The 18,759-nt window shown below is 41.5% G+C and overlaps 1 protein-coding gene across 1 annotated transcript in view; it reads right to left on the minus strand.

Annotated features, from left to right (window-relative positions):
- The window catches only part of DIAPH2 (diaphanous related formin 2), an 873,453-nt gene extending 864,155 nt beyond the window's left edge, over window positions 1-9,298 (minus strand). Inside the window, exon 1 of the mRNA XM_069065282.1 lies at window positions 9,082-9,298. Within this exon, the coding sequence (XP_068921383.1) occupies window positions 9,082-9,204 (123 nt within the window). The 5' untranslated portion in view covers window positions 9,205-9,298. The remainder of the gene's footprint in view (window positions 1-9,081) is intronic.
- Window positions 9,299-18,759: the final 9,461 nt, after the last annotated feature.

The following is an 18,759-nucleotide window of genomic DNA, read 5'->3' on the forward strand; positions in this document are numbered from 1 at the left end:
CCAGACTAGGAACAAGGTCCATAACACAAAAAAAAAATGTTAAGAGATTTGATGTATTTATTTATCATGATTTATTTACTCTTTACTATAGACCAAGCAATGTGTTAAATACTAAAGATACAAATACATGAGTGGAAACAGTCTCTGCCTTCAAGAAGGTCATATTCTAACAAGGGAGGCAACATATAGAGGAGTGGTGGCCCAGAGCGGTAGTTTGGTAAGGAAAGTTCTAAGAATGTGGAGTGGAGCCATAGGGAAGGAGATAAACACATTCTTTCTAGTGGCAGTGGCAGGGTTGATTTAATGATGGCTCCTGAATTGGATAAAGAAGGAAATGGATGGATGGAAGGTGGTATGACTAGGGCTGCCTATGCAAAGTGGGTCAAGTGAGGCACTCATCACAATCAGGTGGAGGGATGGGGTACCTTAGCTGAAAAAGTTAAGTCCTTCTGGGTATGGTCTTTGGTCTGGGTTGAGACGAAAGTGGTATGTGAAGGAATCTTGAATCTGACTAGATATCGTGGGCCAAATGAAGTCCTTATTGATGGGGATGGAGAGGAGAGGAGGTCAGGAGTTCTCCAGGTCTGGGTCTCTGGTTAGGGAAGATAGGGATTTCCACTGTATCACTTCTAAAAAAATCTTCTCTACATACAAACATGGAAAGAAAATATTCAAACCCTTTTTAAAATCTTCTAAATTACAAATTCAAGTGCCTTTTAAATTCATTTGTTAAAAATATGAAAATGTAACACCTTCCAATATTTCTTCTTCAGAGAGGTAGAATCAAGATGGCAGAGTAAAGGCAAGGATTCACTCCCCAAATACCTCCAAATACATTTAAATAATGACTCTAAAAAAATTCTAGAGTGGCAGAACCCACAAAAAGAGAGAGTGAAACAATTTTCCAGCCTGAGACAACTTAGAAGCTTGGCCGGAAAGGTCTATTGCACCAGAGTAAAAGAGGAGCACAGTCCAGCATGTTGTACCAGGTCCCAGCAAACCAGGAGCTGGCCTCTCTCAGCCTACAGACAGTAAGGGGATTGTTTGATGGGTGAAAAGGAGATTTGCAGTGGTCCCTTTACTATCAACAGGGACAGGTCTCTGTTGCATTGCCTATACTTGGATCTGGGTCACAGTCCTGGGTCTTAGTCCCAGGGTAAGAAGAAGCACCAGTACAGCAGAGCTTGTGGCAGCAAGTGAGGAGGAACCCTGGTCACAATTCCAGGGTTGAAAAGAGTGCTTGTGGTCAATTACAAACCAGTGCACAGTACAGAAGAGGCGTAACACACCTCTCCCTAGATAACACCACCTTGGAAGAGCCAAAACCTTAACAGGTCTCCAGAATTACCTCTGAAAACAGCTGCACAAAAAAACCTGAAGCTCGGGACAGTGCCCCCTCCACTTGGGAAGCAGAGCCCCACTTTAGCATAGAGTTAAAAGTCAAGAAATCGACTGGAAAACTAACAAACAACAGAAAAAAGTTCTGACCAGAGAAAGTTGCTATAGTGACAAGGAAAATCAAAATACACACTCAGAAGAAGACAACAAAGTCAAAATTCCTACTTCTAAAGCATCAAAGAAAAATATGAATTGGTCTCAGGCCATGGAAGAGTTCAAAAAAGTTTTTAAAAATCAAATAAGAGAGGTAGAGGAAAAATTGAGAAGAGAAGTGAAGGTGATGCAAGAAAAACATGAAAAAAGAATCAACAGCTTGGTAAAGTAGGCACAAAAAATAGTGAAGAAAATAACACCTTAAAAAATAGAACAGGTCAAACAGTAAAAGAGGCAAAAAATAAAAAAAAATCCAATGAAGAAAAAATTGCCTTGAAAAGCCAAAGTGGCCAAATGGAAAAGGATACACAAAAAAAATTCACTGAAGCACTCCTTAAAATGTATAATTGACCAAATGGAAAAAGAGGCACAAAAGCTCATTGAAGAAAATAATTCCTAAAAAGTTAGAATTGGGCAAATGAAGCTAATGACTTTATGAGACATCAAGAAACAATCAAACAAAATCAAAAGAATGAAAAAATAGACAAAAATGTGAAATATCTCACTGGAAAAACAAATGACCTAGAAAATAGATCCAGGAGAGATAATTTAAAAATTATTGGTCTACCTCAAACTGATGATCAAAAAAAGAGCCTAGATGTGATCTTTCAAGAAACTATCAAGGAAAACTGCTCTGATATCTAGAACCAGAGAAGAAAATAGAAATTAAAAAGAATCTACCGATAACCTCCAAAAGGAGATCACAAAATGAAAACTTCCAGGAAAATTAGAATCAAATTCCAGACTTCCTAGATTAAGAAGAAAATACTGCAAGCAGCCAAAAAGAAACAATTCAAATATTTAGAAGCCACAGTCAGGATAACACAAGATTTGGCAGCTTGCACATTAAAGGATCAGAGGCCTCAGAATATGATATTCCGGAAGGCAAAAGAACTAGGATTACAACCAAGAATCACCTACCCAGCAAAACTGAGTATAATCCTTCAGGGGAAAAAATGGACATTAAAAATGAAATAGAGGACTTTCAAGCATTTCTGATGAAAAGACCAGAACTGAACAGAAAATCTGGCTTTCAAATACAAGATGCAGAAGAAAGATAAAAAGGTAAACAGGAAGGAGAAATCATAAGGGATTTGATAAGGTTAAACTATTTCTATTTCTACATGGGAAAATATTCATAACTCCTAAAAACTTTCTCATTATTAGGGCAGTTAGAAGGAATATACATAGAAAACAGAGGTGTAAGTTGAATGTGACAGTATGGTTATCTAAAATAATAAAATTAAGGGATGAGAAAGAATGCATGGGGAGAAAGGGAAAAGGGAAAATGTAGAATGGAATAAATTCTCTAACATCAAAAAGGCCTGAAAGAGATTTTATAGTGGAAAGGAAAATGTAGGAACCAGGGAGGTAAGCACATGAACTTTACTCTCATCAGAACTGGCTCAAAGAGGGAATAATATACACACTCAGTTGGGTATAAAAATCTATCTTGCCATGCAGGAAAGTAGGAAAGGAAGGGGATAAGAGAAGTTGAGAAACTAAAATCAGAAGCAAAACACTTTCGAGAATGGACAGGGTAAAAGGACAGAGAGAGTAGGATAAACAGGGTGAATATAGGATGGAGGGAAATACACAAGTTGGCAATCATCACTGTGAAAAAAAAAATTTACAGTGGGTTTTCTCTCATAAAGACTTTGTTTCTCAAATATGTAGAAAACTGAGTCAAATTTATAGAAATAAGAGCTATCCCTCAAATGGTCAAAGGATATGAATAGGCAGTTTTCAGACAAAGTAATCAAAGCCATGAAAAAAATGCTCTAAATCACTATTGATGAGAGAAACACAAATTAAAACAACTCTGAGCTACTACCTCACACCTTTCAGATAGGCTAATGTGACAGACAAGGAATGTGGAGGAGATGTGGGAATATTAAAACACTAATGCACTACTGGTGAAGTTGTATACTGATTCAACCATTCTGGAGAGCAATTTGGAACTATGTCCAAAGGGCTATAAAACCATATGCACCCTTTGACCAACTAATACTGCTTCTAGGTCTGTATCCCAAAGAGATAAAAAAAAAACAAAAAAGAAAACAACCTATGTGTACAAAAATATTTATAGCAGCTCTTTTAGTGGCGGCAAAGAATTGGAAATTGAGGGGATGCCCATCAATTGTGAAATGGTTGAACAATTTGTGGTATATGACTGTGATGGAATACTACTGTGCTTTAAGAAATGATGAGCAGGATGCTCTCAGAAAAACATGGAAAAATTTACATGAACCGATGCAAAGTAAAATGAGGAGAATGAGGAGAACATTATACACAGTAACAGCAATATTTTATGATGATCTATTATAAATAACTTAGCTACTCTCAGCAATCCAATAATCCAAGACAATTTTGTAGGATTTATGATGAAAGGTGCTGTCCATCTCCAGAGAAAGAACTGGCAGAGCCTGAATGTAGATCAAAGATACTTTTTATTTACTTTCTAGAGTTTTTTTTTTAGGATTTTTTTTTGTCTATGTTTTCTTTCACAGAATGACTTACACGGAAATGTGTTTTATATGACTATGTATAATCTATGTCAAATTGCTTCCTTCTCAATGGGGGGAGGGGGAAATAGGGAGAGATTTTAGAACTCAAAAATTTTTTTAAAAAGAATGTTAAAATTATTTTTATATGTAAATGGGAAAAATAAAATATTAAATAAGATCTTAAAATAAAATATTTTCTCTTCATCTCATCCTTTTTTATTTCTCTGAGGTTTTGTAATGAATTTATCAACATACCTATCCATATTGAGTAAGTAGGCTTAAAAAACATTTTTACTGATTGGGGTGTTTAAAGACTCCTCTTCTAGGGAATCAAAAGATCCACAAATGTCTCAGTACAGTTAAAGTCCCAAGTCCAAACATGACCACAAAATAAGGGCAGGTGATCCACCCCAGCATTCCTTCTTAAGAAATGACTCTGCCTTGTTTGCAGCTTGGTGGTGTAGTAGCCAGAAAACTGGTCTCGTAGCAGGAAGACCTGAATTCATGCCCTTCCTCAGATATTTCCTAGCTATGTGGACCTGGGCAAGCCACTTCACTTCGGCCTAAGCCTTCATCTGTAAAATGAAGATAATAATTGCACTGACCTCACAGGGCTGCTGGGGTAACATGTAAGCATAGCTTTGCCAAACCTTAAAGTGCTATATAAATGCTAGCTCTAATCAAGACTTAAAAAGCATACTCCTATCTCACCTGACAAAATGCATTCATTTTAAATGATTCGTTTAACATGCCTAATTTAGCCTTGCAGTTAGATGACATACTCAAGTCAGGGACTAACTAGATGGTTAAGTCATCACACACACAAAATCAAAGTATCATTAGTCAAGATTTGACAACTGTTAAAAACAGCAGGGAGTGACTACACCGAGTAGATCTCTCGAGTAAACTTGAACATTTCTAGTTTTTAAATCTTGGACAAAATCCATTAGTTTACCCCAAAATGCAATTAAGAAACATGGGTCTCCTTAGTACTGAATAAGTGATCTCCGTGTATAGGAAACATGTCCTTGAACTTCAGTTTTCAGAAACCACAAGGAGCCTAATTAAGTCCAAACAAAAACATTTTGTGTTATCAATGAGCAGTTTCAACAGCCAAGTGGGGGAAATGGGTCTAAGCAACTTCACTATTGAGGCTGTTCCATCAAATAAATGGGGCTTATAAGGCTCAAGATCTGCAAATAAAAAAAGAATGAATAGAACATACTTAAATCTTAGCAAAGGCCATTGTACATTTTATACGGGTAACTAACTGATTTAAACTCACAGGTGAATTTTCTTCATTACAGATCACTTATGTTGGTTTGTACTATTTTCCACTATAACTCATGGTATATGGGCACTTTCCTCCAAAACTGTCTCAAACACTAATTCCAGCCAATAATTTTTCTTTTACCTTTTTTTGTTTAAAAAAGAAGCTATCCATAACACTATTCCCAAATAAGAAAACAGTAACTACAGTAAAAATTGCTTAATTAAAACAAGAAAATGGAAATGCTGGACGTCTAGGTGGTGCAGTGAATAAAGCACTGGCCCTGGAGTCAGGAAGACCTGAGTTCAAATCTGGCCTCAGACACTTAACACAAAAACTAGCCGTGTGACCTTGGGCAAGTCACTTAACCCCAACTGCCCTCCAAAAAGAAAAAATAAAAAAATCCTTAAGGAGAAAAAAAAATTGAAAAAAAGAAAATGGAAATGCTTATTCAGAATGTTTTATTCTACTAGAATTATTTTTTGGTTGAAAAGCCCAAGTAAATTCTTTTCTAAGAGGACTTATAGCTTCCAATATTTTGTTTTAATATCCAAGGCCTAGATTTCAAAGAGTTCAACACTAAGGATAAGGACTAGAATTGTGATTTTCATTTGGTACAGAGAACTCCCAGGTGAGGAAACTCACTCCACCAATGCAAGTGATCACTTTCTCTGCAAACAGAATTAGTTGTCTATAGCTGTGCTAGGTTAAGTGACTTGCTTAGGGTTACACAGCAAGTACGTGCCAGGGGCAGGACGTCAGCATTCCCAGCTCCTAGGCCAGGTTTCTAAACAGTATGTCATGCTTGCCTTTCAACACTAAAGGAATGCTCCCCAAAAAAGCCACTAGTCTTTTATCTATAATGCGTTTGCCTTAAAATATGGTTTTCTCATTGGTTTTTTTTATTTGCTTTGCCCAGTTGGTTTTATGATATACCATTAAATTATTTACACTGATTAACTTACATGTTTAGTCTAAGAAAAAAGAACTTTAAAAAATATATGGGAAGAACAGAGTTCCCATGCCTCTAGCAGTGTTCCATATGGGATAGCCTGAAGAACCTTGGGAGCCAGAGCTGACAGTATCACATTCCCCTAATAGCTAGTGTCACCACCACAGACCTATCTAGTTTCTTTGTCTAAGACAAGTGAAACATAAAAGATGAAACAGGACAAATGAGCAAAGGTGAGTTAAGAATAGGATCAAGGTGCTATTACCAACAAAGATAAACACTTGGCCTTGATAGCAGGCTTCTTAAAAGCAAAAGCTTCTTGTTAAATGGCCTGACCAATTACTTGTAACTACCAAATAATTTTTAAGGTTAAGTGAAAAGGTAGTTCTAGCATCATAGCAAAACCAAAATGACAAACATTACTAGGAATTCAGAAGAGTAGAACTTCTAGGCTGATTGATTTAGAGCTACAAGGAACCAGTATTTAGTCTGACCCTCTCATTTTGCACAAGAGAAGTGAGAGGGAGGAAGGGGGCCATGGTCAGTTTTAAGTGACATGCCCAAGGTCACACATGTAATACAGTGATGATTGTTGATTGATCACTGCAGAAGAGGTCCAAAATGACAACACTATGCTAGAGTCAAGTTTGAATGATAAGAGTCCTCTGTGAATCCGATTCAGTATGCCTTCCAAGCCATGCCCTCCACAAGTCACCAGGTTCTGGCGAACCCCTCATGCCAAACATGGAATTTTCCTCTACCGAGATATGACAGAGGTTCAAACATGGCACTGAAATAGGTAGGAGCCAAACAAAAATCAATTCAAGCAAAGCTTGCTGTATGAGACAAGTCATTTATAGTTTGTGCAACTTGTAACAGAATTTGTTTCTGTACCAGAGTTGGAAAAAAAAAGTGGGTGCTTGTTGATTGGGGAAGGGCTGAACAAATTGTGGTATATGGATGTAATGAATATCACTGTGCAAAGGAAAGTCGTTATGGTGAATTTAGAGAAGCATGGGGAAATGTATATGACTGATACAGGGTGAACCAAAAAGAGTCAGAATATTCACAATGACTAAAAAATAGTCATACCAAAAATACTAGAATGAAGACAAATGCCAAGTAATTTTAATGACCTATTTTGGAGAAGAGCTGAACAAATGCAGCTTTTGGTGGAAAAAAAAAAAGTAGGGGAAATATATCTCACTCACTGTCTCGCGTGACAGACAAATTGGCTCAAGAAAAATGCAGGTGGGTTTCTGTGACAAGCCAGATGACACGTAAAACTGATTTTCCATTATCTTTTCAGAAGAAGCAAGTAGTTATGGAAATGGCTTCTCATATGCAAGGTACCACAGTCGACCAAGTGCTAGAGATAGGGTCAGGAAGATCAGGGTTCAAATTCCAGCTGCTGTCCTACCCCTAGTCTTATGTCAGCTCAGATGGGGTGCTCACTACACTATTACATATAGGGCCTATCCCTGTAGCACAATGTAGTATAAGGAGTGCAGGGAAAAGGACGATGCCTCCATCTTTTGGCTTGGTCATTTCCTCTGGCTGTCTCCCATGAGTGGAGTACTCCCTCCTCATTTCTACTTCCCAGCTTCCTTCAGGTTCCAGTTAAAATCCCACCTTCTACAGGTAGCCTTTCCCTATCTCTCTTAATTCTAGTGTCTTCCTCCTGCTCATTATTTCCCATTCATTCCAAAAAAAAAAGTTTGTACATTATTTGCTTGTGGGCTCCCCCATCGGTGAGCCCCTTGAGGGCGGGGGCTGTCTTTCGCATCTTCCTGTACCCTTAAATGCTTAAGCCAGTGCCTAAAACATAGTAAGTGCTTAATAAATGCTTCTTGACTAACTGACTGACCCTAATATCTACTTCCTCTCCCATTCTCCAAAAGAGCTGGCATCTCCCAGATGTCGCAGTGCCTCCCATGATGTGGCTGACAAGTTACTCTAAACTCCAAACTTCCAGCTTTGCCTCTTTCATGTGCTCACTGACTCACACGGGCGGACGAGGCTCCCCCCGCCATTCCCCCTCCCCCAAGATCGGGCAGAGGGAAGGGGGAAGCTGCTACGGGATTGCCCAATACATGATCCCGTCCTTTCCGAAGGCAGCGGCAGGAAGTAGCTCTAGCCAGTCAAACTTGGAGCCGGCTGCCTAGGGCTCTCAAACTTTCTGTTGGCGGCCAAGGAGAAGCCCCACCCCACCCCCACTGCCCACTGCCTGGGCTCCTTATGACTGTGCCCAACCACACCAAGGGGGAAAGGAAGGGGGGGGGGCAACGAACATGCGAAAAAGAAAGAAGGAGTGGAAGAAGAGAGAAAGAGAAAGAAAGAAAAAGAAAGAGTAAAGTAATGAGATCGAAGCAGAGACAAGAGACAAGTGTGTGCGGACTCCTCTTCCTTGGGGAAGTTCTCTGAGAGGAGGGAAGGAAGGAAGGGGGGAGAGGGCCGCGGGAGGGGGGGCTCCTCGGGACTTGGGGGCACGACCCCCACTCCCCAGCTCCCCAGCCCGAAGCTTTGTGAGAAGCAGCAGCCACAAAGAGGGGTGGGCGGGGAGTGGGCGCGGGCGCGGCCGGGCACGCGCGCAGCCCCACCCCCGCGCGCCCACACCCCAGCGCCCCCGCCCGCAGGGCAGGCCCCTTCCCCGGAAGAGGGGAGCAGCGGCGGGGGGCTGCCAAGCCCGAGGGCGGCCCTTGGCTCCGGAGGGCGGGAGGCAAGCGGGCAGGCGCGGCGGGGCTCGGAGGGGGGCGACCTGGGCCCCCTCCCCCCTCCCACCCCGGGCAAAGCAAACTCACCAGCTTGGGCTTGTTTCTGGTCTCCTCGTCGCCAGCCGCCCGGCCCCCGGCGCTTCGCTTGCTGCTCCGGCCCCCGCCGGGCTCCTCGCCTCTGGGGCCCGCCGCCGGCCCGGGCTGCTCCATCTTTCCCGGACCCCAGTCACCTGCGCCCCGAACCCCGCCCAGGTCCTCCCGGAGGGACCAGCCGGCCCCTGGGGGCGCGGCCGCCGCCCTGAGGCCCCGAGCCCCGCGAGCCGAGCCCCGCCGAGCCGAGCCCCGCGAGCCGAGCCGCGGCCGCTATTCGCAGAGGATGGCAGGCGCAGCGGGAACCAAGCGGGCGCCTGTGGCTTTAAGAGGGCCTGGGCACATGCGATTCCGCCGAGTGGCCGCTGACAGCCGCCCGGGCACCGACAGCAGCGCTTCCGACTCCCGTGCCGAGTCGGGCCGCGCTACTGAGCATGCCCGGCGCGCGGGCTGGAGCCGGTGGACCGCGCGAGCTGGGGCCCGTCAGCCGCTCCGAGCGCTCCGCAGGGCTGCTGATCCGACCGGCCGCCTGTCCGCCCTCAGCCTTGCAGCGAGCGCCTTTCACTTCCCGAGGACGGGACAGCGGGCGTGGGAGGGAAGGCGTGGGGAGGCGCTGACCCGGGGGAGGAGCCCATCCTTCAGATGGGAAAGCGGAGGCCGGCGGAGTCGAAAGTTACACTGACAGTTGGAAAGCCACACAAGGTCATTCGTGGCCAGGGCCACCCGACTCCCACTTCTTGTCACCTGGGATCCTTTGGAAGACAGATGTCGGCAGTGTTGGCTACCTTTTTGGACCTTGGCCGACTCACTTGCCCTGTGTAGGACTCGGTTCCCCCATATGTAAAATGAGGTCACTGGAATAGACCATCTCAAAAGTTCCTCCCAAACTTAGTTCTGCTATTGGTTTCACAACCAGTACCCCTTGGAAACCTCCAGAAGCATGACTTTACACCCTCTACACTGGCCTCCCTGCCTCAAGTCTCTCCCATTATCAATAACAGCTAAACCGCTACTCTTAAAGTGCAGCTGTAGCCATGACGTTCCCTATTGGTAGTCAATAATTCTAGTGGCCTCTTAAGATCAAATAAATGCCTCTACTTGCTAAAGCCCCAAGGGCGGCGGCTAGGTGCACCAGCACTGGAGTCAGGAGGACCTGAGTTCAAATGTGTGACCTTGGGCAAGTCACTTAACCCCAATTGCCCTGCCTTCCCCCTTCCAAAAAGCAAAAAAGAAAAAAAAAAAACCTAAAGCTCCTAACCTTCCTTTTCAGGCTTATCACACTGTGCTCCTCTTCATGTATACATACTATCTAACAAATTGACATTTTCCCGGTTTCTCACACACGACAGACACTCCATCCTTAATCTCTATGCCTTTTTGTTAATTGTCTCCCAAGTCTGGAATTTACTTCCATCTCTCCAGTTTCCTTCAAAACGGCACAAGCTCTTGACTCCTCAGACATGTTTGCCCTGCTCCCATAGAGTCCCCTTATATTTCTTTTTAATCCCTTTATATATGTACATATCCATCCTGTAGAATGTAAATTCCTTGAGGACAAAGACGTGCAGTTGTGTCTTTTTGTAAGCCCAGCATATTTTTAGGAACTTAATAAATATTTATTGCTTGGTTGCCCCGATGGGTTTACACTACTTGCCTATTTACTCCAATGCAGTGAGATCACAAGTCAGATAATCACAAAGTATTATCTAAACACATCCCCCTCTAATGCCTTATCATGCCATGTAGTGGAATACAAGCTCTCAAAAGTTTTACCAGAAAAGCACAAGTTCTGATCTGTCCTACCATAATAATAACTGATATTTATGCAGCACTTTAAGGTTTGTGAGGCATTTTACATAGTCTTACTTGATCCTCAAAACAACCCTATGACATAAATACTACAGATCCCCACCATTGTTCAGAAGACAGGTTATGTAACTTGCTCAGGAATCTCAAAACTCCAATTCCCACCACTGGGACCACAAACACTACTTCTTGAACTAGAAGAACTTTCAGAATGGGTGTTGCTTGAAGGCTACCAAGGAGAGGGCAATAACTCTTTGTCTGGTATTTACTGGGGACACATGGGATGCATGTGAACAAACCAGCTGCTTAAGTGAAGTGGAAATGAGCTTGAATTGACAGATTTTGAATTCTGGGGTCTGCAGACCAGGAACATCATGACACTTACATATACAGAAGAATGGATTGCACTTGCCAAAATGTAAGAAAAAACTACCATAAAAAAACTCACCAAAAATACAGTTGGCCTCCCGGGAAGATAATGAGTTTGCCATCTCTGGAGGAATTTAAATGTAAGGTGTATCAGTCATAAGCTGGATAATAGAGGGATCCTAATTCAGATGTGGCCTTGATTGGATGACTTCTGAAAGTCATCTCGTCTCTAGGATTCTTTGGCCTTGTTTTCGAATGGGAACAGAAGGAACTGTGATACAAGTGGCATTGATTTCGATGTTGTCATATAGTTTATGTAAAGGTGACATGGCTTTCCACGGAAGGTTCTGTGATTTGGGTTTGTATTTTCAGAATGATCTACATCTCCAGAGGAACTCAGTTGTCTATGAATAAACCAAAAAGAGATGTGCCTGATCGATTGTGTCTGTATTTGACTTTAAACTCCACCCCTGCTCTTTTAATTCTTGATGTTTATTTTTCAGTATTTTGTTAAGGTCAATGTCAACAATGAAAACCCTTTTCAGAAGTGGGGGACATTGGCCTCTGTTTGAAGCCAACATGCCAATGTTGCTGCTGCTCTCTAGGCAAGGACACAGTCAGGTGAGTCTGGAACTGGCACCACTTCAGCTGGAGTTTTAGAAATAGCCTTGCCCCACCTACATGCCTCTCTTTTCATTTCTCCCTTCTGGGGAAACAAAGAAAGGCTGGGGCAGAGAGACATACCTGAGTCATAGGGCAGTGTGAGGAAAGGAGATACCACCCACAGCTGGGATTCTATAAAGCTATGCAAAAACCACTGGTCTATTTGGCTTCTTGTATGGTTCCTTCTCCCATATAGCCCCCAGTAGTCTAGGACCTGGAGAACATACAGGAGTGGGGGAGATACTTCAATGGAACCATGACACCACAAAGCCTTCTCTCCCTCCCCCCCCCATCCCATGGGAGTACTCCCTCCACTGAAGTAAACAGGAAAACCATCTTCTCCTGAACAATTCAAGTGCCTACCTTTCCACAGAGGATCTGCTCAATGCATTGGAGGCCTTCCTCTGGTACAGCACGGGGATTGTCCATCTCCTCTCTCTCATAAGAGAGCATGCGTGGGTTGCAATTTGTATTCTTGGATGGAACATCCACACTGATGAGATCACAGATCCATTAAAGTTTCAATATTCCTATCAAGACCATATGTTTCAAAAGATTTCATCAATATGGATATTACCTCCAATGGTATAGATGACATCCATCCATGCCTCTACCTATTTTTCTGAATCATGCCTTTATATCCTTTTGTCCACATAACTTATCATTGTTAATATACTGTTACTTACTTAAACCTACCATTCCTCTTTCCATTGCCTTACAATTTTGATTCTTGGATAATTGAGGTGTTTCATTATTCACAGTCATATAACATTTCTAGAATATTGATGTTAAAATGATAGTTTTGTGTCAGAGTGGAAGGATCATTAAAAGTGCTACACAAGCTAAGATAACTGTAAATATATCAGAATGAAGAAAAACAACACTAAAAGATGTCAGATTTCAGATTAAGCACATTGACCAGTCAGAGGACTGATGATGAAACATACTTCTATCCTCTAAGCAAAGAGTTGGTGCACTTTGGACGCAGAATGATGCAGAAACTGTCCAACTTAGTCACTCAATCAGTTTGTTTTACTTGAATGTTTTTCTTTGTTAAATGAGAAGATTCTTTGGGGGTAGGTAGAAGTGGAAGGGGTATTGGGAAGTGACAATGGTATAAAATTTACAAGCATCAAAACTTATTATTTTAAGTTGAACAGTTTTCCGACTGCAATCCAGCTTACCCCCTTCCTTCTGTCCAATTCAGGGCTCAGTCTGTGGCCATCTGTACTGCTTGTCCAAGCCACATCCTGATGGACCAATCCATGGGTGTACCACCCAACTCCATGCAATGGTCTGCATTACAGTCATTCTTCCTTCATTTGGTTTGCCATGTGCATATTGTTTGACCAATATCTTTTGAATAGCCCTGGATTTTATTGGAAAAGCCCACTGTATTAGGGACTGGATACAATTAGTATCACTCAAGGCTCTGTCCTGGACTCTCTTCTCTTTTCACTCTATATACTCTCTCACTTGGTGACCTCATCTCCGCCGGGTTCAATTATTATCTGTATGTAGATGATTCCCAGATCTAGCTGTATATCTACTGCTAACCTCTCTCCTGAGCTTCAGTCTCATATAACAAGCTGTCTCTTGGATATGTCAAATTGGATATCCCACAGATATCTCAAACTCCATATGTCTAAAACTAAACTCATTATCTTTGCCCCCAAAATTGTCTCCTTTTCCTACCTTTTCTGTTACTGTCAAGACCACCATCCTCCTCATCACTCAGGCTTACAACCCTGGTATTGTCCTTAACTCCTTTCTCTCACCCAATATGTGCAACTTCTAGCCAAGTCTTGTTGTTTCACATATATACCTCAGTTTCTTCACTGACACAATGGCTACTCTCATGCATACTTGGACTATTGCAGTAGCCTTCTGCTTTCTTTCCCTGCCTTGAATCTCTCCTCCATTCCAGTCCAATATCAACAGAGCCACCAAAGTGATCTTGCTAAAGCATGAGACCTGCCAAAGTCACCTCCCTACTCAATAGGTCCCTATTACCTCCAGAGGGTAACATGAAATGCCTCTTTATCTTCCCAATTAATAATGAAGATTAGAATGAACAATTGTTACATTTAATCTGAAATCTCATTGTTCTTGCTGCATTAACAAAAAAAAAACCAACCATGAGTTTATGACCTTTTACATTACTTTCCCTCTCCACTGCACTTCCTCTGGGTATAAATCATAATTAAGAGCAGAAACATTTTCACGTGGGAAGTATTTTCTCTCCCTTTCCTGCCTCTTCCTTTCTCTTCTTTCCCTCAGCTGCAGAGGAAAGGATGAGAACATCCCTAGAGTGGCGGCCTCTAGCCAAGAGTTTGCCTTCCATCCCTGGGGCTGGTGGGGCTGTAGAATCAAATGGAGTTTAGTCTGGAGCTAAGGGGAACCTTAATCAGCCTTTCAGATAACCTTTACAAGTAAAATGAATGCCATCTCTTCTTTGGGAGCTGTAGAACCACCCCTTCGAGAAGAAAGTTGATAAGGGGGTGTAATTGGCTGAGCGGGTGTAAAGACAAAATAGCAGTGAGTCAAATTGCTAGAACTGAGAGTGCCTAATTATCTTATAACACCTAAGAAGGCTCATTTAGTTACTGGGACATGGCCTGTATTCTCTCTGTCCACATTTATTACCCTTCTCAGTTTCATCCAGAAACCAGAGGGCTAAATAGCCTCCATGTATGTAAGCCTGGTTCAACTGATCTTTATTTGGTTACAACCATAAAATATGGTCCAAGATTTTTAGACTTCAGAATCCAAATCCAGATTCTGAGTTCTCAACCTCAGATTCAACATTAAATCTAACAATTACCCACATCAATAATTCTGTGAACTGGGGCTGCCCGTTACATTGCCAGTAGTCTAGCAGTTGTGATTTGTCATACCTCGAACAGAATAGAATTATAAGATTGGGGGGGGGGGAACCTTATGGTTGCCAGGTTCATCTTTAAACCATATTGGGGCAATGAAGCTCCAAAATTTCCCCAGGATCACATAAGCAGATCTTTTCATTCAAAAAATAGAGGAAGGAGAAGACAGCAAGAGGACAGAAGTTGATTTGTTTAGAAGATTCCAAAAGAAATGAAAAAAGCACAGACCCACCTCCCACCTCATAAAAACAGCGCCCAAGAAGATAACAGCAACCACCAAGTCTCGTTACCACTTTCTCATTTTTATAAAATCTTTATGACAATGGCCTATACGTGGATCAAGGGTATCCTAGACGAAAAAAGGAGTGAACATGAAGGCTTACACAGATTATTTTCTGTAGCAGACCATATATCTTCTTAGGCTGAAATTGCAGAGAATCTAAGTCCTCATTTTATCTATAACTTGGTAATTTCCATAAAATACAACTTCCTGGAAAAGACAGAGAGAGAGAGAATGTATAATATTATATATAATAGATAGTAAAGAATATAAAGCCTCATTACTATTTTTTTCCATTTCACTAAAACACAATTTCCCAGAAACAAATTCAACCTCTCTTAAAAATAAAAAGGTGATCTCCCTCCCTTGTGTTAAAATCATGAGATGCTATGTCAGATGCCATTATGGAGAAAAGCTTGTGATCTACTAAGAATCAATGTCAAGCAAAGCATCAAACAGGAAGACATACTAAGCTCACCCAGGGTGTGTCCCTATTAGTGACAAGATTTTACAAATCTTTTTGTAGATAATATTGTACTAACTTCATTAAGTACCAGAACATTCATTATAGGATCTCCTGACTGTATTCGAAAGAGACCAATTTAACCATCTACAATGAAAAAGCAAATTGTACAGATAACAACATGCTGCTAGATTGGCAGTAAATTGAATAAATCCAGTTGTAGGTGCTAAAAACAGACAATGAACAGGGACCAGAATTAAATAGAAGAAGAGAACAGACTGGAGAAAATTTGAAGAATCATATAACAGTTTCAGTGATTGCAAACCACCCTGCCACAGAAGTGCAGTTTTTTCAAGCAAATATTATTGGATTAAGAAAGATTATGAATAGTATCACTTTATAAAATGGGGTCAACAGGAGAGATCCCTAGAGTGGGACAGGATTCTGGCTCTTTTCTGCGCAACATATGCCTTGACACGATGTAGCAACTCCTGATTAGTCACCAGTGAAGAGAGTTCTATGAAAGATGATAGGCCTCAGAACCCAAAAGAGCCAGCCCTTCTATAGGGTAGAAAAAGAATTATAAAGGAACAGTCTTCCCTTCTTGCACTTGCTCTCCTTTGAACTTTCTGCAAGTGGCTGGGGGTGAGGGCACAGGAAAGAAGGGAGAAAGGAGTTCTCCCTGTAGTAATCGGGGCCCCAAAACGTGTGAGCCTGAATCCTTAGCTTTTTGTTTTCTTCCCTGAACATAGACCAGTGCACCTGAGAAATGAATGTTCCAGTCCTGGCATTAACCTTATGAGTTCAAGAGGTGGAAAATTCCTAAATCACATGCTAGCTTCCCATCATGTTGTCATTTGTACAACAGCATCACATCTGGGAGGAGAAGTACCCCTGGCAGGAGCATACTGCAGTTGAAAGAAATAAGAAGGCTTAAGATAGGCCCTGGCTGGCCAGTCAGTCTGGATCTTTGGAGCTGGTTTAATAAGGGAAGGTCTGAGATGAAATCAAAATAGCTATGCAAGCAGTCTGAGGATAAAGACAGGTGTGCAATGGGTTATTCTTTTATGTTTCCATACTTGGGAATACATATTTCTGAGTTTTTTGTGTTTTAATAATTTTCATTGATATAGGAAATAAACTGCCATTCTATAGCTGAGGGTCAGTTCTCAAGGACAGAGTGAAAGATAGCTATTTGAAAAAAAATCACAGAAATTTGACTATCCCCCCCAAAAGGCCATCTTGAAGATTCCAGTAAGATCAGCGTATCAACTTTCTCATCTCTAAAAAACATGTTGAGAACTGTGTATTTAAGAGCTTCTTTGATTAAAATATGCAAAGGGAAGTCAGGACGTTGAATATCACCATATATACTGTAGCAGGCCATACTTTTACCATCACTCAGTTGGATGAAAGGTAGAGAGAACCTTTTCACTGCTTAAGATTCACTGCTTATCTTTTGTTGACTATAAAAAGCTTTTGATTGGCAGTCTTAAAGACTGTCCTCTGGCCAAGTGCCTTCCATGCATACCTTAAGGTCATTCAAGATTTCTTGATAGACACAATAGAAATGGCTTTGCTTGCCTATCTGCTGTTCATTATTATCAAGCAAGTCATTTATGCTTACCAAAAGTTTTTGTTACTATCACAGAGGGTGTCTAATATAAAATCCTGATGATAGACCTATCCCCTACTGATGTTGGGGTATTTCCATTGCTTTTGTTTGCTGATAACATTGTACTGATTGCACTGAGTCCCAGAATATTACAGTCTCCTAATTTAGATTTACAACCTAACTGCACATAGAAAAAAAAAAAAACAAGCAGATGAAGAATATCTACTGTCCAGACTCAGAAAACCAGAGAGTTGGAGACTGCAGAAGGACAATGACCTGGGCAAAGAATTAAATAAGGAGAAGAGAGGTCTGGTTCACATTCGGAAAAATGCCTAGTGCTTTCTTTCAATGACCTCCAATTTATCCCTGAAATAAAACCCCACCTTTTTAACATAAATATTCTTCTGGTGATGCTAAATGCCTGTTAACAATAATAGAACATCAAAATCTCAGGGGTCTCAAAACTGCAAGTTGGTGTGACAGACACAAATAAGCAGTAACATATTACCAGCAGCAAATTTTGTGTGCAAAATGGCATCAAAAGATATATGACCAGAAAAGGAAGTAGACTAATTATATACTGAAGGTAAGGAAAAAGGGATAGTCTGAGTGTGGCAGTAACAATAATAATAGCAACTAACATATAGTGTTTTCAGATTTGCAAAGTAGTTTACATATATTATCTCATTTGATACTCACAACAACCCTATAAGGTAGATGCTATTATTGTCCCCATTTTATGGATGAGAATACCAGGACCAAGAAAAGTTAAGTGACTTACCCAAGGTTACATGGCTGGGAATTATCTGAGGCAAGATTTGAACTTGGGTATTCCTGACTAAAGTCCAGCACTCTCACCACTACACTACCCATTAAGAGATCTTGAGGAAGATCTCAAGCACATTGGGTGGACAACTTGTGGACAATTACAGGAGAACGAGAACACAAAAGGTACAGGATGAGAAGACCTGGATCGGCTTTGATGTGCACTACTGAAAAGAGTAGATGCATCAATGAGATCACGGATCCATTGAAGCATTAAAATTCAGTTCCGATGTTATACAAAGAGTTTTGTAAAGGAAATGTAGGATAAGAGATGGCTGAGTCCAATGCTACTCTGGCACACATAAGATATTAAGAGAACCGAGGGAAGATTTCTAGTACCTTAGATAGATTCCCTATGGAGAAATTATGAAATGATATGGAGAAAATCAGGACAGAATGAGAAATCAGAGAGGTACGGTGAGCTGAACTTGTGAAGAAAGTGCCCACTAGCAAGTATATAGATCTGTCAGAGTATTGAACTTTTAGGGATGAGATTGAAAATCCCTGCCAACATTCAGCCTTCAGTTGTTAACATTTATGAACATGTCATGTTTCTTTTTCTTTGCTAGGGTCCTTAGAAAGCACGGTTTGAAAGACACATCTTCAGAGAACATTTGCTGACCTTTTCCCTGTGGCAGTTGCTGACCCAGTACCTGTGTTTCAGTTTGTAACACTGCATTTGAAGGACTAAAGAGAAAAGAAACTCATAATGAAGATTCCCCAGAGTAGGCAGAGATTTGTGATCAATTTCTCCCTGGCTCCCAGGTAAAAT

Source organism: Petaurus breviceps, unplaced genomic scaffold (genome assembly GCF_028583685.1).
Source record: "Petaurus breviceps papuanus isolate PSGF00001 unplaced genomic scaffold, PetGlider_PUasm1.0 90681, whole genome shotgun sequence".
NCBI lineage: Eukaryota > Metazoa > Chordata > Mammalia > Diprotodontia > Petauridae > Petaurus > Petaurus breviceps.